A 24,443-nucleotide genomic window follows, 5' to 3' on the forward strand; every position below is an offset into this window, starting at 1 on the left:
TAGTCAAGACTGAACTTTGATCCAAATTCCACACCTTATACAACATTACCTCAACATAGATAAAGAATTAAATGTCAAGTATAACTTAAAAAAACCCCAGAAAGTCTTCAGAAACTACTGTTACATAGAATCCGTAGGTATGACATGAAAACAGCCAATCATAACAAGAAATTGTTGATAAATTAGCCCTCATCAAAAATAAAACTCTTTGATCACTGGAGACCATTTGAAAAGTAAGACAAATCATAGACAAGGACAAAATATTTGCAAAGCACATGTTTGACAAAGGACATAATCAAAATATAGAAAACTTAAAAATCAACAGTAATCAGCAACCTTAAACTCCAGACTCTCAGATTTTTGCCTGGTTCCATGTCTGGATGCTGTGGTTCAGACTATTTACAGTAGGGGGCAAACTTAAACATGAAATTCACCTCCTGTGCTTACATTCTCTCAGGTACAAAATTCCTAATCGGCCTATTGTCACATGGCTCAAAACAGGTGTCTCATGTATTTTTTTTTTTTTTTTTTCTGACTTCGAATTGTAATTTGGTAGGGAGGAAAAATCCTTTACCAGTTACCATATTGTAGATTTCGTCATCTCTCAGTTCCAATTCAGCAATAGAGCGTGACCAGTCATTGCCTTTCATTTCCTCCCAGTTGCGTGAATTAAATGTCTTACAGAGTAATAAATACCTTACAGGGTGTAATAAATATCTTACAGGGTAAAATGAGCTTTCTCACATAATTTCAAAACTTTCTTGACTCTTTAATGTCTTTCGGCCTGTAATCCCAGCACTTTAGGAGGCCAAGGTAGGCAGATTACTTGAACCCAGGAGCTTGAGACCAGCCTGGGCAACATGGTGAAATCCCGACTCCACTAAAAATACAAAAATTATCTGGGTGATGATGTCGCGTACCTATAGTCCCAGCTACTCGGGAGGCTAAGGTGGGAGGATCACCTGAGCCTGGGAGGCACAGGATGCAGTGAGCCAAGATTGCACTGGGGTGACAGAGTGAGCCCTCGTCTCAAAAAACAAAAAAACAAAACCAAAAAGAAAAAAGTTTTTCTGATACAACTCGAATTCCGCGGTTTCACATTTGGATCTATTAAGGTTCGGTACACTGTCTACTTTATCGCATCCTCACTCTCATCAGTTCCCTGGGGTCTTTCTGTAAGGTAATGTCTACCATTTTCTCCACTGCCCAGGCCCTCTCATATATCGATTGAAACTTCTCAGTGTGTCTTCGCTTCTTCAGACACTTTTTTCCCCCCTAAAACTCCTACTAATACTTCCAGACATACTTTAAATGTCTTTTTTGGACAAATGATTCCTAAGTTCCAGATTTTTAAAAACGTAGTTCTATTCAATATGCTTTCATAATAATTGCCACATTATATTTAATTTTGTAATCTGTTTTCTCAATAATTATGTGGGCCATGAAGCATTCATTTCCTCCCCAACAATGGCACCTTAACCACATAAAAAAATGCAAATTTACTTGGCAGAAACCAAAACTTACCTTTGAAAATGAAGAATCTACATACAATGTTCCTGATTCATTGTATAAATACACCAGGAAATGTGGGTGTAAAAATGACCTAATTCAATAAAAATGATGACACTTCATTGTAATTATATCATTAATTAAAAAATAACTTCCAGAATAATAAAATTAAACAAAATTTACTTTCAATACAAACATCTAAAAATGAAATGGACTTATCTCTATATTAACTTGCTGCTTTTTGATACTATATTGTGAATATAAGAAAGAATAATAACCAGTATAATCAGAAAAATGTGTGGATGCTTTAATGAATTTAAAATAATCAGCTAGGGCCAGGTGTAGTGGCTCACACCTGTTATACCAGCACTTTGGAAGGCCAAACCTGGAGGATTGCTTGAGCTAAGGAATTCAAGACCAGACGGGGCAACATATGGAGACCACTCATCTCTACTAAAAATAAAAATAAAAATAAAAATGAATTGGTGGGTCATGGTGGTGTGTGCCTGTAATCTTAGCTACTTGGGAGGTCAAGGTGAGAGGATGGCTTGAGCTAAAGAAATCTAGGCTGCAGTGAATTACGATTGCACCACTGCACTCCAGCGTGGGCAACTGAGTGAGACCCTGTCTCAAAAATAAAATAAAATGAAATAAAATAAAATAGGCCAGGTGCGGTGGCTCATGCCTGTAATCCCAGCACTTTAGGAGGCCGAGGCAGGCGGATCACGAGGTCTGAAATCGAGAACATCCTGGTGAAATCCCGACTCTATTGAAAATACAAAAATTATCTGAGTGTGGTGGCGTGTGCCTGTAATCCCAGTTACTTGGGAGACTGAGGCAGGAGAATCGCTTAAACCCAGGAGGCAGAGGTTGCAGTGAGCCAAGATCATGCCACTGTGCTCCAGCCTGGTGACAGAACGAGACTCTGTCTCAAAATAAATAAATAAAAATAAATAAATAAAAAACTGACAAACACAGATGTATGTACAGTAATAGGTAGGTCTGCCAGATTTCAAAAGAGATTTTCTTTCAGATTCAACTGTAATTTTATGGCTCATACACCTTAGTTAGTATTTGTTAACAAGTAACAATAGATTTTAGATATTTACATTAGTTTTCATGATGTTACTTTAGATGATGTTAGTTTACATGATGTTTTCATGATGTTGGTAAAAACAACCCCAAAATTCTTAGTGTCATAAAACAGCAATGAGTGTCCTTCACAAGTTTACTAAAAATTCAGCTCCATCCTGCCTTCCTTCTGGAACCTAGGAAAAGGCGGAGTGCCTCCCTGAAACAGTCTCAAAATGACAACCTGAAATTGATGACTAAAATGAATCACAGACAAGATATAAAATGTTAAATGAATCTAATATTCAGTCTCTTATTTAAGCTCAATTTAGGGGAGTGATTGCAAAAATTTGAGACACTAAAAATAATGAATGAAAAAAGTGGTAACTTACTGTTTTTCAAGCAGGAAAGTATATGGTTTCCCCTCAATTTTGATGGAATAAGTGGCCTATAGCAAAATATTCAGAGAGAAAGTAATTGGTAGAGATTCTAACTTCTCAAAAGTTAAACGTCACAGTTCCTTGAAACATATATTCATTCATACAAATGTAGATTATATCCTGCATGTATCAAAATTGGAACGTATAACAGAATTAATTGTAATTTAAATAAACACAAGGAGTCTAAATTTCAAAACTCAGATCATTAATCATTAGCATATATTATTATGAGATTTGAATTTAAAATGGGGATAACGTTTAGAAATGCTGAGAAACAGTTGAAGAAACTTGAATTTTGTTATCTTTGTTCCATTTTGCAGCTCTCAGCACAAATAAATTGAAAATGAAATAACGCAGCACAGGTTCCCAGTTAAGAATAAAAGATTTACTGCTCAGCTGCCAGAGGTACTACCCACAGGCAGTCCTCATCTCCCTGCCCCCTTTGGCTCTTGCCTTAGCTCAAGAGAGTCATCTTACACAAAGTCACGCTTTCTGGGACAGCCTACATTTCATTAGAAGCTCCTCCATTTAATGGAGGTTTCTGGTTCAGATAGATTTAGTATGGTGTTCCAAACAGATTAAATACGGTGATATCTTCATGATAAATTGATATTTGTATCAATAATAAAAATTCCTTTCGTTTCCACAACCTTTTAAGGCAATTTTATTTTTCCAACTTTATTGAGCTACGACTGAAAAACAAGTTTTGTATTTATTTAAAGTGTGTAAAAGATGTATATGATGTTTTAACATACATATACATTGTGAAATGATTAAAACAATCAAATTACTATATCCATCACCTCACATAGTTACCATTTTATCATATGTGGTGAGAACACTTGAGGTCTATTCTTAGCAACTTTTAAGTAAACTAAACATTATTATTAACTATAGTGACCATGATGTGCATTAGATCTTCTGAATTTATTAATCTTATAACTGAAAGTTATAACATTATATAAGATTATATAAGAAATTAATAAATTTTTAACATATTTGACCAATGTCTTCTCTTTTCACCCTCTCCTCCAACCCCTGGTGCTACTGTCTAAGTTCTGTTACTATGTGTTTGACTTTATTTTTAAGATACTATGTATAAGTGAGATAATGCAGCATTTGTCTTTGTGTGTCTGGCTTATTTCACTTAGCATAATGTCCTCCAGGTACAACCAGGTTGTTACAAATGATGGATGGCAGGATTTCCTTCTTTATAAAAACTGAATACTTTCCATTGTTTGTCTATTTATCGATCAATTGATCAATCATCTATCAATCTACATTTTCTTTACCCATATACCCAGAGATGAATGCCATACTATTTTGATTATGATAGATATATAATATAATTTACTTTTAGTATATTGTATATATTTAAAGTATACAATGTAAGTTTTTGATAGTCTTATCTTGATATAGAAATAGATAAGTGATTTTGGCAGTCAAGCAAATTAAAATATATATCATTCCAATATAGTTACTTTCTTTTATATTTTCCTTATTGTTGTTTTGGTGGTAAGAGTACCTAAAATCTACTTTATTGGCAAATTACTGGTATAAAACATCTTATTGTTAACTACAGTTCTTTTGTACATTAGATTTCTTAGATGTTTCATCCTATGTAACTACAACTCTGTACCTTTTTATCTACATTTTCACATTTGCCCCTGCACCCTCCTCCTCACACGGAGTCCCTGGTAACCATTGTTTGCTCCACAATTTTATGTATGAAAATTTTTGAAATTCCACATATAGGTAAGATCAGGCAGAATTTTTCATTCTGTGTCTAGCTTATGCCACATAGCATAATGTCCTTTCCCTTATTTCATGTCATCACAATGGTAGAATCTACTTCTTTTTAAAGACAGAATAATATTCTATTTCATATATAAATACATACATACCACAATTTCTCTATCCATTCATCTGTATATGGACATTTTGGTTACTTTCATATCTTGACTGTTGGGAATAATGCTGCAATGAACATGAGAGTGCAAATATCTTTATGAGGTAGTGATTTCATTGTAGTATAATTGGAAATGAAGAAATGTGATGGTGCATCAGGGTTTTTGTTCAGAATTGTTTTAACTATTTTGAGTCTTTTGTGGTTCCATGAGAATTTTAGATTTTTTTTTTCTGTTTTGGTGAAAAATGCCATCAGAATGTTGATGGGCATTGCATCATTGCATTGAATCTGGAGGCTGCTTTGGGTAATATGCACATTTTAACAATATTAATCCTTCTAATCCATAAGTAAAGGATATCTTTCCATTTGTTTCTGTCTTCTTCAATTTTTCTTATCAATTTATAGCTTGTAGTTTTCAATGTACAGATCTCTCACCACCATAGTTAAATGTATTGCTAAATATTTTATTCTTTTTGATGCTATTATAAGTAATTTTTTAAAAAAATTTATTCCTCAGCTAGTTTACTATCAGTGTGTGGAAACACAGCTGATCGGTTTTATGTTGGTTTTTGCATACTGCAGCTTGACTGAATTCATGTCTTCGTTCTAACCTTTTCTTCATATAGAATGTTTAGGATTTTTCTATGTATAAGATCATGTCTTCTGATAATAGACAATTTCACTTGGAGGCATTTTATTTTCTCTTCTTGAATAATCCTTCTGGTGCAACTTCCACCTATGGTGAAGTCCAAAGATAATGTTAGTCTTATCTCGCAAAGAGGCAAGTTTCTCTCATCTAATTGTCGAGGAAGGGCTATCCAAGAAAAGAAGGTCAGAAGGACTTCCTGACCGAGAGGCTTTATGTCAGGGCCTGCATGGGCACTTCCTCTCTCTTGGCAAAGACTGTGGTCTCTCACAGGACACTTGAGGTGACTTAGGTCTTCCCTGCTTAAGACCAGTGGCTGCCATCTAAGTGCCATCTGTGTTTGGAGAAGGCAATACTCCATTTGGCTGTAGCTGGCAGTTCAAGCTTGGCTTGGGATTTTCCAAGTGTCCCCATCCTTTGGCCTCTTCATTGGAAGCACCACATCTGCTGTCACTTGCACACTCTGCCACTGATGGCATACAACAATTTAGTTTTCCTGTGCTTGTTTCCTGAGAGCAAGGCAGCGGCAGGTCTCAGATTTCTTTGAATAAATGTGAGGTGTTATGTAAGAAATGCAGCCACATATACACCGATTTTATTTTATTTGTTTACTTTTTTGAGACAAAATCTCACTCTGTTGCCCACGCTGGAGTGCAAGGGTGCTACCTCGCCTCACTGCAACCTCCGCCTCTGGGGTTCAAGCGATTTTCTTGCCTCAGCCTCCCTAGTAGCTGACACTACAGGTGCTTGCCACCCCGCCCAGCTAATTTTTTTTTTTTTTTTTTTTTTTAAAGTAGAGATAGGGTTTCATCATGTTGGCCAGGCTGGTCTCAAACTCCTGACCTCAAGTTATTTGCCCTCTTTGGTCTCCCAAATTGCTGGGACTACAGGCATGGCCACTGTGCCCAACCTGATCTCTTTATCATTTCCAGGCTGTTCTCCCCTCACCTTCCCTTTCTTCCTTCAGAATATGCTCACAAAGGCCCCCTAAGCAGTGGGTACTGGAGATAGCAGAGAGAACAAGGCTCAGCCGTGCTGGGTGCAGTGTGGGTGGCAGACAAGGATGTTGAAGATTACAATAACCCAGTCTCCTGGTGGAAATGCACAAACAGGTGGCCTAGCCCAGCCGTGAGAGGGACTTGCAAGGGGGGCTTCCTGGGTCCCTGGGTGAGGATGTGAATTCTGGCTTCCACTGGGCCTACACTGAGTGCCCCTGGCCAGCAGGGGTCAAAAGACCTACAGGAAGAAGCTGAGACACAAAATACAATTTTAAAGACTTAACTTGAATTGAAGTGAGGACTGCTGTCGGGGATGCACTTCCAAGTGGTCTTTGGGCGTGGTCTACTTGGCCTTTGTTACAAGCAGGTAATTTTTTTTTTTTTTTTTTTTTTTTTTTTTTAAGATGGAGTGCAATGTTTAACAGTAGTGGTGAGACTGGGCACCAGTGTAGTTTTCATGATATTAGAGGAAAAGATTTCAGCTTTTCCATATTGACTATGATGTCAGATGTAGGCCTGTCATTTATGGCCTTTATTATTTTGTAGTAAATTCTTTCTATACCCAATTAGTTGAGAATTTTTATCATAAAAGAATGCTGGATTTTGTCCAAAGCCTTTACTTTATCTATCGAGATGATGATATGTTTGCTATCCTTTATTCTCTTAATGTGGCATACACATGTACTTATTTGCATATGTTTAACAATCCTTGAATCCCAGGAATAAATCCTAGTTGATCATGATATACAGTCCTTTTATTGTGCTGTTGAATTTGGTAGTATTTTATTGAGGATACTTTCATGTTTGTCCAGGGATATTGGCTCATGTTTTTATCTTGAAGTATCACAGTCCAACTTTGGTATTAGAGTAATATTGTAATACTGGCTTCATGAAATAAGTTTGGAAGTGCTCCTTCCTCTTCCACTTTTTGGAAAACTCTGAGAATAATCGTTATTTACTCTTTTTTAAAAAAAAAAAAAAATGTTTGGTAGAAATCACCAGTTAAGTCATCTGGTCTTGGACTTTTCTTTATAGGAGATATTTGATTATTGATTCAGTCTTACTTGTTATAGATCTCCTCAGATTTTCTATTTTTCATTATTCAGTCTTCATAGATTGTTTCTAGGATGCTGTCCATTTCTTCCAGGTTATGCAGTTGGTCGGCATAAAATTGTTCATAGCATGATGCTTTTACTTGGTGATGTCAATTGTAATGTCTCCTCCTTTATTTCTGGTATTGCATATTTGAGTCCTCTGCTTTTCCTAATATTGTTAAAGGTTTATTAATTTTATTTATATTTTTAAAAATATAACTCTTAGTTTTGTTCCTCTATCTATGGTTATTCTTCTCTCTTCTTTTTCACCCTTTGTTTTCTTCTTTGACCAATTGGTTGTTTAAGAAGGTGTTGTTTAATTTCCACTTATTTAGGAGTTTTCTATTTTTCCCTGTTTCTATTTGATGGAACGTTCTATAGAGGTCTTTTAGGTCCATTTGGTCTAAAGTGCAGTTTAAGTCTAAATGTTTCTCATTAATTTTCTGCTGTATAAATCTATCCATGGTTGAAATTGCGGTATTGAAGTCCTTTGTCAACATTATTTCTCATTTCAATTCTGTTTAAATTTGCTTTATACATTTAGGGGGCTCTGTGTTGGGTGCATATACACTTTAAATTGTTGTATCTTCTTGATTAACTGGCCCCTTTATGATTACACTATGACTTTTTTGCCTTTTGCTACAGTTTTTGACTTAAAGTCTATTTTTGTCTCATAAAAGCATAGAGACTCCTTTCCTCTTTGGATTTTGATTTCCATGCAATATCTTTTCCTTTCCCTTCACTTTCAGCCCCTGCATGTTCTTAAAGCTGAAATGTGTCTCTCTCAGGCAGCATATCTTTGGATACTTTTAACCCATTCAGCCACTCTATGTCTTTTGATTGGAGAGTTTATAGTCCGTTTAAATTTAGAGTAATTATTGACATGAAGACTTACTATTGCCATTTTGATAATTGTTTTCTGGCTGCCTTTATGTTGTTTTGTGCATTTTTCCTCTCTTCCTGTGTTCCTCTGTGATTTGATGTTATCCTGCAGTGGTATCTATTGATTATTTTCCCTTTAATTTTTGTGTATTTACTACAGATTTTTGTTTCATGGTTTACCACGAGGCTTACATAAACATATAGTTATATCAGGTTATTTTAAGATACTAGAAATTTAACTTCAATCACATACAAAAACTATGCATTATTACTTCTACACATATGCATAATTTTATGTTATCTATGTCAAATTTTCCATCTTTTTATGTTTTGTATCCATTAACTATGGTAGTGATAGTTATTTTAACACTTTTGACTTTTAACCTTTATGTTAGAGTTATAAGTGATTCATACACCACTATTACAGTATTATAGTATTCTGAAATTGACTTATATTTACCTTTGCCTGTGGGTATTACACTTTTATATGTGCTCCTGTTATAATTTAGTCTCCTTTCGTTTTAGCTTAAGTAACTCCTTTTAGCATTTATTAGGCAAGCCTGGTGGTAATAAACTTCCTCAGCCTTTGTTTTATACAGGATATTTTTTATCCTTCATTTCTGAATGACAGGGTTGTCAGGTAAAATATTGGCTATTTATATATTTTTAGTTATATTCCTATGCAATTTTCAAGTGTATGTCAAATTTATGTATGTAATTTATTAACTCTTGCCCATTATGCATTGTGTAATATCCATTATCACTTATTTCTTCTTCACCCTGTGAAATATATAGAAGTACGTCTACAAATTGCTAAATGCATTTTTGAGTTTCTTGTTAAGTTTTATCCTAATTGATTGTTACCATATAATTAGTTTTATGCCAGTATTTGATTTTTAATTTTCTTTCTTTACTATCATCAATTTTGTTGACCGTCCTATATATTCTTCAGAAGAATGTACATTACTTACAGTGGCATAGAGCTAAATTACAGCTGGATTGGAAAAGCTCTATCTTTAGATCTGGGGATCCCTACACATCTGGATATTTCAGATTCTTGTCCAAAACAAAGGCAGTGATATTTATAATGGGCTTTCAGGGCTCAAAACGTCCCTGGCCAAGGGAGCCTCCTCAGTGTTTGCCTAATTATTTTGACAAGCCCTGCTTGACTATTTAAAGAGTCACTGAAAGATTTCAGCTGAGTTCTCTGAAAGCCTACATTTCTCCTGTAGTTCTTTTGTTGGTAGACTCAGTATGCGTCAGGAACACAGAGACTGTGTTTCTAAACAGGGAGCTCACAGTGAATGTTTCTTGGATTCATGTGTGATAAACTGTAGAGTCTAGTGAGTCCTAAAACATATCAGAACTGGAGAAAACAATACATTCACTTCACTGGGTTCATGTTCTATATATGCCCATTGGATAAAAATATTTTTGTTATTCAAATTTTCTTTACCTTTATGAATTTTTTTATGATTTGTCAACCAACATTTGAGGAAAACATTTTAAGATCTCACTATGGAAATGGATTTCACAATTTCTTCCTCTAGAGCTATGAATTTTCACTTTATAGGTGCTGAATGCATTTAATTAAATTTATACAACTTCAGAATTGTTAAATGTTCCTAGTGAGCTGAATATTTCATCACTAAAACATAATGCTTATCTCTCACAGTGGTGTGTGCATGTGTGTGTTTGTGTGAGTTAGTGGAGATGAGAAAATTGAACAAAGCCTGGTGACAGTTCAAAAAGATATATATCATTATTGTTTGTTAATAAGAGTCAAATGTAAAGCAACTTTTCGGGAAGATATTCTTCAATGTTTACAAAAAAATTTAATGGCTTGCCCATTGATCTACATAAACAACTATCAAAGAAATTTTATGAAACTATGAGTTGAAAATTTGGTAAGATATATGTTACATCCATATGACATATCATGAAGTCATAAAAATGACAGAGCCATATTATCATAAAAGTAAATCCAATATTTATAAATAAATGAAAAGTCAATTACAGTCATATAGAATCATTAAAAATATATGTGCATGTGCATGTGTTTCTAAATATTCATTTAGTACAAATTTATTATTTTTAGAGACTGGTGTGGACATTCACTTTATTCAGCATTCTCTGTATTACCTCAATTTAATTTTACAACATACCTACTTTCCTACTCTAATCAGATGAAAGATGACATTACTTTCATTTTTACAAAGGATTTATATACACATGTATAGGCATGAAGATAGTCTTCATATATTATCATGTTAAAAACATATTGCTTGGTAAATATTAGTATGACCTCAACTATATAATAACACAGATTTAAATGTACATATTTTCTAAAAGAACCCAGTAGACTGAATATGGTTCCTTTGTGTTATAGGAATCTGGGGATTCTTTTTCTGAATCTCTATTTTAAAACAGTTATCTAACATTCATATATTACTTGAGAAATGAAAAAATATCAAACTCTTGCTGTCATTCAGACCAAAAGACTCCTTAGCACGGTAAATTAGAATACAAACAAAATTTCACAAAGGGATGTGTATGAATTGATTGGGGCCATGTAGTCCAGAAAAAACAAAACACCATAATTTTAAAAGGTGATCTCTTAATTACATGCGTTTCTGAAACATCGCCATCACTGGTGTTTGTCTGGATCTTCCGTGGTACTGTAATTTGCAGAACTGGTGTTTCAGAATCTGCATGAGGAAAAGCATATGTGAACATTCCCAGTGTACTCATGTCACAGCGTCCTTTCTCATCGCTCTTTAAACGTCCATCGCATACACGCACACACACACACACACACACACACTGTTCAGTTCCAGGAAACGGCTCCTCCAGGCATGGGAGGTTTACACTAGCTCTGCCCAAGGACACTTCAGGGCTTGGTGACCTCAGCCCTGCGTGGTAGAAGTGTGGGCTACAGGTCCCGGACCCCATCCGGCATCCCCGCTTCCCGCTGCAGCCTGTGGTCAGACACTTGTGAGTGGTTCTGAGGCCCCCTCCCCAGCCTGGCCTGCGCTTCTCTGCCCTGTGAAAGGGGAAAGGCGGCCTCCTCTCCTGCAGGGCTCTTTACTTACGCGGGCCCGCGGAGGTCAGCCGGCCCAGGCCTGAGAGGATCAGCAAGAGAGACAGCATTGCCTAGCCGGCGGCCCAGCCACAGGGACGGCCGTTGCCCTTGGAACGGCTGCAGCTCGAGGCCAGGGTGGTGGAGGCCGAGCGGAGCGGAAGGGCCGTGGGGTCTGCGAGGTGCTGCGGGGACCCAGCTCCGTGGATCCCGAGGCGGGTGGATCGTACTGCCCCGCGCGCCCGCCCTCAGTGGGCTGCATCGAAGGAGGCACGTGGGAGCCGGCATTTCTGGGCACGTGGGCTCATTTTTTTTCTAAAAAGTTGACATTTACAATGCATTCAGGGGTAATATAGGGTTATAAAGCACATTTCTACTCTAGACCTTTTGCTGATGAAGTCTTGGCAAGATGACTGTTCCACATCATAGCCTTCTGGGAGGACGGTTGGATTACTGTAGTGAAGGAAAACAGAAAAAATAAAAATAAAAAATAGGAATCATAGTATGTTTAGCAGCAGCCAATTGCCAATTTTAGTAATATCTAGTTCTAGTTTTCTTCTCTTAAGACTCAGGTGAAAACACAAACACATACTGAAAACTAAAAAATCAATTTCTTAGAAAACTGTCTAAGGAGGTTAAATAAAATGCGAAATATGAATATATGGATGTATTTAATTATTTTAGTACGATTTATAAGTATCAGGCAAAAAAAAAAAATCACACCTATAAAATTACTTCATAAAAACAATCAAAATCCATTTATTTATTGACTTTTCCACACTTTTGTTTCTTAGAAAAGCTTTATGGCTTAGGGAGACTAAATGAAAAGCCAGACATGTTTTCCCCCATCAATATGGAGTTCACACAAGGAATGATAATATAGTTAAGTGGAAATCATTTTATTTTATCTCTTACTACATAGGTAGGTGGTTTGCCTAATTTCAATTTTTTTTTTACAATTTATTATTTATTGTAACATTTGTATTGTAGTAAAATACACAATATAAAAATTACTATCTTAATGCTTTTTAAGCCTACTTTTCAGTGGAATTAAATACATCCGTATTGCTGGGCAGCCATCACCATCATTCATATCCAAAACTTTGGATTTCACCAATTTTTACATAAACTGACTTGTGTTTGTGATTTCATGTATAGATTTGTGTACCCAATACAAAAATTGGCATACATATTGACATACAGAGCTATTGCATGACCACAAGGATCCTATATACGATGGCTATAGAGTATACTGACCTGCCTTACTCCTCCTAATTCCTAATCCCTGACAAACACTAATCCAGTCTCCACAGTCCATCTCCATAATATTATTTTTGGTAGTATATATAAGAGGCATTATATAGTATCTCTTGAAATTTGTTTTTTCACTCATATTATTCCCTTGAGATACATCAAATTATTTTCTTATATTAATAATTCAGTCTTTGTTATTTCTGAATAGTATATATAATACAAATGTTCCACAGGTTATTTAACCATTCATCCATCAAACAACATTTGGGTAGTTTCCAGTTTTTAAATTTGCAAAACACATTGCTATGAATGTTCATGTACATGTTTTTATATGTTTTTATATATAAATTAATTACACATTGGTTAGACTAAGTAAGAAAACAGTAGACTGAAATAAATGAAAATTCGAAATAAATGAAGAGACATCCCAACTGATACCAGAAATACAGAAATGATCATGAGGGAATACTATGAACAGTTATATGCCAAGAGGTTGGATAAACAAGGAGAAATAGATACTTTTTTACATGCATACAATCTATTAAGATTGAACCATGAAAAATAGAAAATCTGAGCAGGCCAATAATGAATAAGAAGACTGAATTAATAGTAAAAAGATTCCCATGAAATAAAAGTGCAAGACTTTATAGCTGAATTCTACCAAACATCTAGAGAATTGATACCAATCTTTCAAAACTCTTCTGAGAAACTGAAGAAGAGGCAATTCTTCCAAACTCATTTTAATACATGAACATTATCCTGAAACCAAAACCAGACAAGGACATCACAAAGAATGAAAACTACAGGCAGAGTGCGGTGGCACACAACTGGAATCCCAGCAATTCGGGAGGCCAAGACGGGTGGATCACCTGAGGTCAGGAGTTCAAGACCAGCCTGGCCAACAGGATGAAACCGTGTCTCTATGAAAAATACAAAAATTAGCTGGGCATGGTGGTGGATACCTGTAGTCCTAGCTACTTGGGAGGCTGAGGCAGGAGAATCACTTGAACCCAGGAGGCAGAGGTTGCAGTGAGCCGAGATCATGCCACTGTACTCCAGCCTGGATGACAGACCAAGACTCTGTCTTAAAAACAAAAACAAAAACTACAAGCCACTAGTCCTATAAGCATGGATGCAGAAATCCTCAACAAAATACTAGCAAATCAAATTTAACAGTACATTAAAGGGGTAATCCACTGTGATCAAGTGGGATTTATTCCTAGTATACAACGATGGTTCACAATACACAAATGAATTCATAGAATATACCACACTAACAGAATGAAGTACAGAAATCCTATGATTATCTCAAAAGTTGAATACAAAGCATTTGAGAAATTTCTTCATCCTTTTGTAAAATACTCTGATCAAATTAAGCATAGAAGGAATGTTTCTTTGTTCAATAAAGGCTATGTATGACAAACACAGAGCTAACATCATAATCAATAGTGAAAGGTTGAAAGATTTTTTTCTCTGAGATTACAAACAAGACAAGGATATCCACACTCTTCACTTTGTTCCAACATAATATCATTTCTGGTCACAATTAGGCAAGAAAAATTTAAAAATGCATTCTAATAGGAAAGGAAGAAGTGAAATGGACTCTTTGTAAATGACATAATATCATATCCAAAATTATATATGTTTTAAGGCTATAATATAAATTTTTATACATTAAAATATAAATATGTATATATTAATATGTAAGTATATATAATTATATATAATATATAATTTTAAATTAATATAATTTAAAATTGATATTAATTAAAATTAATTAATTATATTAATTAAAATTAATATAATTTAAAATTAAAGACTTCACCAAAAAACTGATAGAACTAATAAACCAATTCAGTAAAGATGCAGAATATAAAATCAGAGTATAAATATCAGTAGTGTTTGTATGCACTAACAAAAAAACTGTGTGAAAAAGATATTTAAAAATTAGCCTCTTTATTAAAATACTTGGGAATAAATTTAACCAAGGATGTGAGAGATCTATCTCTGTGCTGGAAATAATAAAACATTAATGAAAGGAATTGAAGAAGGTACAAATAATTGGAAAGATATTCCTTGTTTATGAATTGGAATAATTAATATGTTAAAATCTCAGTGATATCCTAAGCAGTCTACAGATCAGTCCAATCCCTATCAAAAATACAAGGGTATTTTCCACAGAATGGAAAAAACAATGCTAAAATTTTTATAGTACAACAAAAGATCTCAAATCATCAAAGAAATCTTGAGCCAAAAGGACAAAGCTGAAGACATCACACTGCTTGTTTCAAAACATGTTACAGAGCTATAGTAATCAGACCTTCATGGTACTGACATAAAAACAGACCGATTAAGCAATGGAACAGAATAGATCCCAGAAATAGTCCCCACAAAATTTTGGTCAATTGATTTTTGAGAAAGATGCCATAAACATATAATGGAGAAATTACAGTTTCCTTAATAATTTTTTTTTGGAAAAAGTTCATATCCACATGCAGAAATATGAAATTGGATCCGTATCTCATAGCATATGCAAAAATAGACAAAAATTGCATTACCGACATAATGGTAATATCTAAAATTGTAAACTATTAGGAAAACACAGAAGAGGAGCTCCACAACATTAGTCTGGGGAATAGTTTTTTGAGAACTTCATCAAACTGAAAAGCTTTTTCACAGCAAAGAAAAACAACACAATGATGACATATTTTCTGATTGGCAGAAAATATTAGTAAGCTATAAATCTGATAAGGGACGAGTATCCAAAATATGTTGGAAACATATTTTGATATGTTTCTCAACAGCAAGAAAACAAATAACCTGATTGGGCAAAGTATCTGAGTATAGACATTTCTCAGAAGAAGACACACAAGTGGCCAAAAAATATGTAAAAATATGCACAAAATCACCAATCATCCAAGAAACGCAAATTAAAATCACAATGAGTTATCACCTCAGACATGTTAAAATAGGTATTATCAAAAAGACAAAAGATAACTAGTGACAAGAAGGATGTGGACAAAAGGAAACCCTTGTTCATTGTTGGTGGAAATGTAATTTAGTGCAGCCATTATGGAAAACAGTATAGAATTTCTCAAAAAAATTAAAACATAGCTACCATATAATCCAGCAATTCTACTTCTGGGCATATATCCAAAGGATTCTAAATCAGTATATTAAATAAATGTCTACACCCATTTTCATTTCAGCATTATTTACAATAGCCAAGATTCATCAACAGATGAATGGATAAAGAAAATGCCCAGTATCTATTTCTCCTATTCTACTGTTCACAATGGAATACTTTTCAGCCTTAACAAAATGAGGAAATTATGTAATTTGCAACAACATGGAGAAAGCTTGAGGGCATAATGCTTAGTGAAATAGGCCAGGCACAGAAAGACAAATATTGTATTATATCACTTATGTATGAAATCTAGAAAAGTCAAACTTAGAGTTAGAGAACAGAATGATGGTTACCAGAGCTTGGCGGTAAGGAAGTGGAGAGATGTTGGTCGAAGGGTACAAAGTTTCAGTTAGATAGATGGAATAGGATTTTAAGGTCTATCATATAGTATGCTGAATATAGTTAATAATAATGTAATTCATATTTCACAAATGCTATTAGAGTAGATTGCAATTTTTCACACCACAAAAAGAACAATTATGCGAAGTTGTTAATATGTAATTTATCTTAAGTATTCCATAATGTATGCATATATCAAAACATCATATTGTACACATAAATAAATACATATATTTATTTTATTTAAAAATTAAATACAAACACCCAATCTGTAATGTGAAAGTCACGTTTAAGGAAATAGAGAAAAAAGTAAATTAAGAAAGCAATGATATAAAACTGATGGGAAAGAAAATCTAATAACATGTGATGGTTAATTTCATGTGTCAATTTTGCTAGGCCACGTTGCTCAGATATTTGGTCAAACATTATCCTCGGTGTTTCTATGAGACTGTTTTAAATGTGATTCACCACACCGGTGGACTTTGAGTAAAGTGGATTGTTCTCCATAATGTGGGTTGGCCTCATCCCATCTGTTGAATACTGGAGAGAATGAAAAGACTGACCTTCCTCCAACAGGAACTTCAGCATCAGGTCCTTTTGGTTTTCAGCCTGACAGCCTCTGGACCTCAATTGTAGCATCAGCTCTTCCTCTCTCCACCCTCCTGGCCAACTCTGCTGATTTTGAACAAGTCAGCCTCTGTAATCATAAAAGCCAATTCCTTATGATAGATAGCTTTCTATTTATATAAACATCCTATTGATTCTGTTTCTCTGGAGAGCCCTGACTAATATAGTAAGAAAAGCTAACAATGGCAGTTCAAGATAAGTGAAATTATCATGAATAAAGTAGCATGAAAAGTATTCCGAGTTATTAAAGAATAGAAGTTTATTGAAATAAAGTTGCCCTAAATGAGAAAAAAATTTTTAAGAAACTCTGATAAAAACTTGTATCACTGAGGTATAGTGAAATTAATATATTGGACTGTGTAATTAAATAATGAAAAATCCTATGGGCATCTTGGCCACAAGGAAAGTCAATAATGAGGTTAGGAAAACTGACTGGTGTTGGGCTTTGACAAAATGGAGTGCTTACAAATGAGTCAAATAATTTCTGTGAACTTACTGGAGGACATACAGTATCTCAGGGTTTTACACGGTCAAATTAGCATTGTAGTATAAACATTCTCACTTTTTCAAGAATTCTAAGACTGCAGTATCTATGGAACTTTGTGGCAATGTTACTTAAATCAATACAGCCAAGCAAGAACTGAAATACGCAACGTAACAGATACATGTAGAGAATCATGGGATCATAACGATAGTTCCAGGAAAAATCCTTTGGAAAAATTCCACATCCATTCATGATTTAAAAGTATGAATAGAGAACTTTATTGGTCCCAGAGTAGTGACTCATGCCTGTAATCCCAGTACTTTGGGAGGCAGAGGCGGCCGATCACTGAGATCAGGAGTTTGAGACCAGCCTGGCCAAAATGGTGAAATTTCGTCTCTACTAAAAATACAAACATTAGCTGGTGGCACGTGCCTGTAATCACAGCTACTTGGGAGGCTGAGGCAAGAGAATAGCTTGAACCTGGGGGGTGGAGGTTGCAGTGAGCCAAGATCATGCCACTACACTGCAGCGTGGGAAACGGAGCGAGACTCCATCTCAAAAAAGAAAGAAAAGAAAAGAAAAGAAAAGAAAGAGTTTATCGATCTAATTAAGAACATCTATGAGAAACCTATAGCTAACATAAAAGTATAAATGACTGAATATTTTCCACCTACTGTAAACTGCATGTTTATGTACCCCACAAATCCACATGTGGAAACTCCCCCAAAAAGATGGGATTAGGAGATCAGACTTTGGAAGGTAATTAGATTGGTTGATAAGAACCCACTCTTCCTGATGGAATTAATTTTCTTACAAAAAGAGGGCAGCATTCAGAGGATCTTTATCTCTGCTCTCTGCCATGTGAAGACACAAAGAGAAGCAGCAGTCTGCAAGCCAGGAAGAGAGTTCTTACGAGATATCAGATCTGTGAGTGCCTTCGTCTTGAACATTTTGGTCTCAAGAAATGTGAAAAAGCATGTTTGCTGTTTAAGCCACCCAGTCCATGTATATTTGTTACAGCAATTTAAACTAAGATGGGATTGGGATTACTACTTCCATTCAATATTTTACTGAAGTTTCTAGTGTAACAGGAAAACTAACAATAATAAAGGGCATAGAGTTTAAAAAGAAAATGGTAATCCTACTTATCTGGATCCTTACTCTTGACATAAAAATTGCTAAAAAGTCACCACTAAAAGTACCAGGACAAATAAGAATTTAACAAGTCACAGGAAATAGAGGAATTAGCATTGTTAAATTGTTCATTATTCCCAAATTGATCTGTAGATTCAGTGCAGTACTAATGGGAATTCTAGAAAGCATTTTTTTTTTTTTTGTAAAAGTTGGTTATCAAATTCATAAAGACATTCAAATATCCTGGAGTAGTCAAACAATTTTATAAGGCAGAATAAGAAGGACAAGTTATATTTTTCTTAAAAGGAAAGGAGAGCTTACTTCTTAAAAGACCAGATTGTGAATATGTCAGGCTTGTGAGAAATGTGGTCTGTTGAATCCACTTCATTCTGCCTTTGTACCATGGAAGCTGCATAGATGATATGTAAATAAATGATTATGACTGTGTTCCAATGAAATATTATTGCCAAAACAGAGCCATAGTTTGCTGACCCCTGTATATTGTGTTATTGGCACAAGAATAGACATATAGAACAGTAAAACAGAATGGAGAAATCAGAAGTAGACCCATATATTATTATTGGTTGGCTTTTCAAAAGGGTGCAAGAACTTTCAAAGGGTAAAAAATTATCTTTTCAACAAATGATACTAGAAGAACTGTATACCATATAGAATAAAATATACTTTGACTCCTGTAGAAAATGAATTAGGCATAGACTTATATGTCAAGGCTAAATAAAATTTCTAGTGGAAACTTTAGAAAAAAACAAATTAGTGGGCCACAAACATGTGAAAGATGTTCAACATCACTACTCATCAGAGAATGGCAAAGAAAACCTCAGTGAGCTATCAATACAGACCAACAAGAATAAATACAACAAAGAAGACTGAAAATACAAAATATAGGTAAGGATGTGGAACAATGGGAATTGATTTATTCTTGTTGAGAATGAAAATGATCAAACACTTAGGAAAGCAATTTGACTTATTTGTACTATTTACACACTCACAATTACCATATGACTCAGGTATTCTATTTATAAATATTTACCAAGAAAAATAAGAACACATAACTGCACAAAGACCTGGATACTCAGAGAGGCTTTATTTATAATTGCTAAAATGTGTTAGTAATCCAACTGACCATCACCAGGCAAATGTATAAACAAACTGTGATGTATCTATAAATGTGCAGTACTTAGCAATAAAAACTAATGGACAACTAGTAATCACAACATCGATGAATACTGAGTGAAAGAAGCCAGATATTTTGAAAGTTAACGTCGATGAATACTGAGTGAAATAAGCCAGATATTCTAAAAGTGCATGCCATATGATTCCAGTTATAAGAAATTTCAGAACAGACTCTCAATAGTAAGAGGAAGCAGATCACCTATTGTCTTGAATCATGTGGTCTATTGACACAGTAAAGGATGTTGGAAACATTCTTTATCTTAATTGTGAAAAATGGATATGTAGGAGTGTGCTGCAACTCTTATAACTTTATATTTAAACCCGATGCATTTTATTGGAACATAAAGCTTAACAAAGTTAATATAAAAGTTATAAGTACAAAAATGATGAGAAAAGAGAGACATCATTTGGGGTCAAGTTGTTTAGCTTGAAGGTTAGGGTGATACGCTACAGAGCACCCACGAATTTTTGAGAGGGTGGAAACATTAAATTCTCTCATTTTTGAAGGTATTAATTAGCAAGAATATAAAATTAAAGCTTCGTATTGTTTACTAAAATTTTTATTTGGACTCTGGCTTGCTTTTTACTAAGTAGACATGCATCTTCTTATTTTCCTATGATCTACATCTATATCTATTGTCAGAGCGATAGCTGTATCTATGTGTCTGTATCTGTGTTTGTATGGAACTATATCTACTTTACTTCTGTGCAGGTGTGTATACATTTATAGTATATATAAATATATAGCACATAATAATTTCGAAGTAAAAATTTTGAAATTGGTTTAATTCGTGTACTCTTGTTTCACAGAAAGAGTCACATGTTGCGCTATTGAAAAGAACCCTGAAAATACAAATCTTTATGGATAAAGCTTTGGTATGCATTACTGATGTATTTCATTATATCTTTGTTTTTTGTTTAAAATCAGGAGGAATATGCAAAAGAAATTTCTATTGTTTGCAATGCAGGCATATTTTACTCTGTTCAAAATATGTGTCTCAATAAAATAGCACATTAAGAAATGTTATCAATGGGCTTTACATTGACATAGGGAGATCAATATTTAGGTATTGATTACCAAATTCATATAAAAGTCTAGCAATAATGTACATATTTTTACAGAAGAGTTTGACCACACTATAATCTACTGGATTATAACTGGTAGCAGATATTCTGGATCCACTTCAGCTCCTAGATGAAGCCTTTTCCCTAAATTGATTATCATTTTAAAACAAGCTATTTCACTTATTCAATTGGAGATCTTTCTCATTAAATATTATATGTATTAAAATTATTACATGCTTTATAAGTGCTCGAGTTCTCTTGTAGAGGCTCTGTATTTTAAAAATGAGAATTATTTATGGGAACATTCAGGTTGCTGCAGAAATTATTGTTTATGTCAATCAGTTTCAGCACGAACTTACTGTCAGTAAGTTAAAATAACTGATTTGTTCATTATCATTGATATTTTTGCATAAAGTCTCTTAATGAGTGTCAGAATGTTCTAAATTTTGTTCTTAAAACAAAATATTTGCATAACTTAACAAGTTTTTATGAAAATAATAGTAGAAAAATATAGATGAATAAAACAATAGTTTATGGCAAGGTGATAAATTATATGCATATATTTCTGTTTTTCATATAATTATATATACATAAACTTTTATTTTATATATGCTATTTTATGAACTGTTTTATAATGTTTTCCCTTATATTCACTAAATACATCATGTCAACTTAATTTCAATATTTATGTATTGTCTATTTAATATGTTTAATGGAATTTAATCTATTTTACTAGCAAATGCCTCTTTCAGGACATTCAGATTTTATTATTATTGTTATTACATGAGGAATAATACTCTTTGGCTGAAAAACAAGATCACAAGCATTGGAATTGTGCTTTGCCACAGCTAAAATTAAATCCGTCAGCCTACTTTCCTGTCCCCACTTAGCCATATACCTTCTTACCACCCCAGTAACAATGGAAACCATTTTTAATGAAAAAGCCATCCTTCAAAAACAATCAGAGAGTTTTTTTGAAATAATATCCTATGATTAGTATTTTCCCTCTTTTTATTTTAAACGTATCTATCTTTAGTTTTAAAGTATAACACTGGGAAACAGCACATTGATTGACAGTCTTTTTTTCTCCCTATCCAGTCAGATAACCCCTGCCTTTTCATTAGAACCTTTAGTTGGTTTATGTTTATCAAAAATACTGATAACTATACATGTAAGTTAACTACTACTTTGCTATTAGTGTTTTTTTTTTTTCTCCCACATCACTTATTTGCTACTTTGTTCCTTGTTTCCTACCCATGGGTTATTGGGTTATTTTTAGCATTTATTTTTATCTTTTATATTGATTTTTGTTTTGCTATCTTCTGTTTCCAGATCTTCATCCCAGCGGTTTTTCTAGTTGTTACAATTAGCACTCTTACCATTATCTAGAATTATCACCTCTTATTTGATGTAAGAGCCATAAAACAATAAAGCTTCATTTAACCCCAATCAGTCATAGTTATTATTATTTTGTTGTTTTATTTTATATATATATATATATATATATATATATACACACACACACACACACACACATATATATATATATTTTTGAGATGGAGTTTGGCTCTTGTTGCCCAGGCTGGAGTACAATAGTGCAATCTTGGCACACCGCAACCTCCGACTCTGGGGTTCAAGCAATTCTCATGCCTCAGCCTCCTGAGTAGCTGGGATTACAGGTATGCACCACCACTTCCGATTAATTTTGTATTTTTAGTAGAGTGGTGTTTCTCCAAGTTGGTCGGGCTGGTCTCGAACTCCCAACTTCAGGTGATCCACTCGCCTCGGTCTCCAAAAGTGCTGGGATTACAGGCATGAGCCACCGTGCGTGGCCCGTGTAATATATTTTAATTCTTATGTATCATAAATTGCACAAGAAATTAATTTTTAATTGAGTATTTAGTTGTTGTTTACAGAAATTAAAGAAAGAATATATTTTATGTTTCTCCACATATTTACCATTTCCAAAGCTTTTAATTCCTCTAATAGGTCTGTGTTTCTGATATGCATTTTTTGACTATTGAATTCTCTTTAGCTTTTGTTCATCTGAAATTATCTTTACTTGTTAAATACTTTACTTTACATCAACTTTCAGAAAAGTTGCAACATTGAGAATGATACAAAGAATACCTGTATTCTCTTTATCTATATGTATTGTTAATTTGTATCTTATTATCACTTTGTTCTCTCCACGTAAAAGCAAGTTTTATATTGCATCATGGAGCATTATTCTAAAATATTTCAGTGTGTATTTACATAGAACAAGAACGTTATCTTTTATAATTACCGTGGAGTTATATGCCTCAGAAAGAATAGCCACATTTATCTTCTATCACTTTGTTGGATAATATAAGTGCTACTATGTATTATATTTAAAGAAGCTGTTTTATGGTCTAATATGGATCAGTTTATATAAGACTTTCATATATGTTTCAAAAATGTATATAATCTCTGAAACTTCCATATACATGTATGATATCCACCACTTGCTTGGGTTTTAACATCTTGTGTATTGTTATGGGTTAATTGATCTGTTTGATCTATTAGTTATTGAGATAACTGCATAGCAATATCTCACTCTAATAGTCTATTTCTATTTATTATTTTATTAGTTTCTTTTAAGTATTTTGTAGCCATATTACTAGGTATAAGGAAGTTTAGAATAGGTTTATTTTTCTGATAAGTTGAATGTTTTTATCAATATGTTGTGATAAGCATGTCCATTTTTTGCCTTTAAGCTCTATAATAGTTATATATTAAACACAACTATTAACATATAATGATCAATATAACTATTATGTTAACTAATATAACTATCATATAACATAACATATGCTTATTTTCTAGTATTTTTCTGGTATATTGTCATCCTTTAGCTCTTAGTATTTCTGTGTCCTTATGTTTTCAGGGTTTTAAATTTGTTTATACAGGATTTTCTTCACCCTCTTTATCCTTTAGTATTTGATCTGTTGTTATTTTGTGGTTATTTGGACTCACTTCCATTATCATGCTTTTGTTTTCTGCTGTCTTGCTTTTCATATGTTCAGCCTTGTAAAGGAGCACCTCCACTCATGCCACATATCCTACATTGTGTAAATGTGTAACATGGTTAATTGAGGAAGGTTACATACAGAGAACTAAGAAAATGTAAAACTGTTTCTAAAAGGCCTGGCCTCCAAGTTAGGAAAATAACATCTCTTTTGTCTGTATCAGAGAGGAAAGTTCTATTGCGTTATTTTTTTCTGTCAGGAGTTTTCGGCAGACTTGCTGGAGACTGTTGAAGATCCCAAGCTATGAATTTTTGTGTTTTCAGCAAACAGAAATGTGTGTGTACACTATTTGCTACAAAGTTTCAGAGAAAATAGTATAATTTTTCTCTTGAATGAGGATATATTATTGAAATTAATCACCATTGCAGTACTCAGGGCAGTGTGTTTAGAAGGCACATTGTTTATTCAGGATAAATAGTCATGTTGTTTTATTGGAATGAAGACGAATGATGGAATTATACAACAGTAGACAAAATAGGCT

The 24,443-nt window shown here is 34.0% G+C and overlaps 1 protein-coding gene across 1 annotated transcript in view; it reads right to left on the reverse strand.

Annotated features, from left to right (window-relative positions):
- LOC103215663 (A disintegrin and metallopeptidase domain 3-like) overlaps positions 1-12,042 on the reverse strand; it is an 87,350-nt gene extending 75,308 nt beyond the window's left edge. Inside the window, exons 1-4 of the mRNA XM_007962249.3 lie at positions 11,642-12,042; positions 11,175-11,257; positions 2,973-3,028; positions 1,525-1,603 (exon numbers count right to left, since the gene is read on the reverse strand). Coding sequence (XP_007960440.3) covers positions 1,525-1,603; positions 2,973-3,028; positions 11,175-11,257; positions 11,642-11,699 — 276 coding nt within the window. The 5' untranslated portion in view covers positions 11,700-12,042. The remainder of the gene's footprint in view (positions 1-1,524; positions 1,604-2,972; positions 3,029-11,174; positions 11,258-11,641) is intronic.
- Positions 12,043-24,443: the final 12,401 nt, after the last annotated feature.

The sequence above is a fragment of the Chlorocebus sabaeus genome, chromosome 8, assembly GCF_047675955.1.
Source record: "Chlorocebus sabaeus isolate Y175 chromosome 8, mChlSab1.0.hap1, whole genome shotgun sequence".
In the NCBI taxonomy this organism is placed as follows: domain Eukaryota; kingdom Metazoa; phylum Chordata; class Mammalia; order Primates; family Cercopithecidae; genus Chlorocebus; species Chlorocebus sabaeus.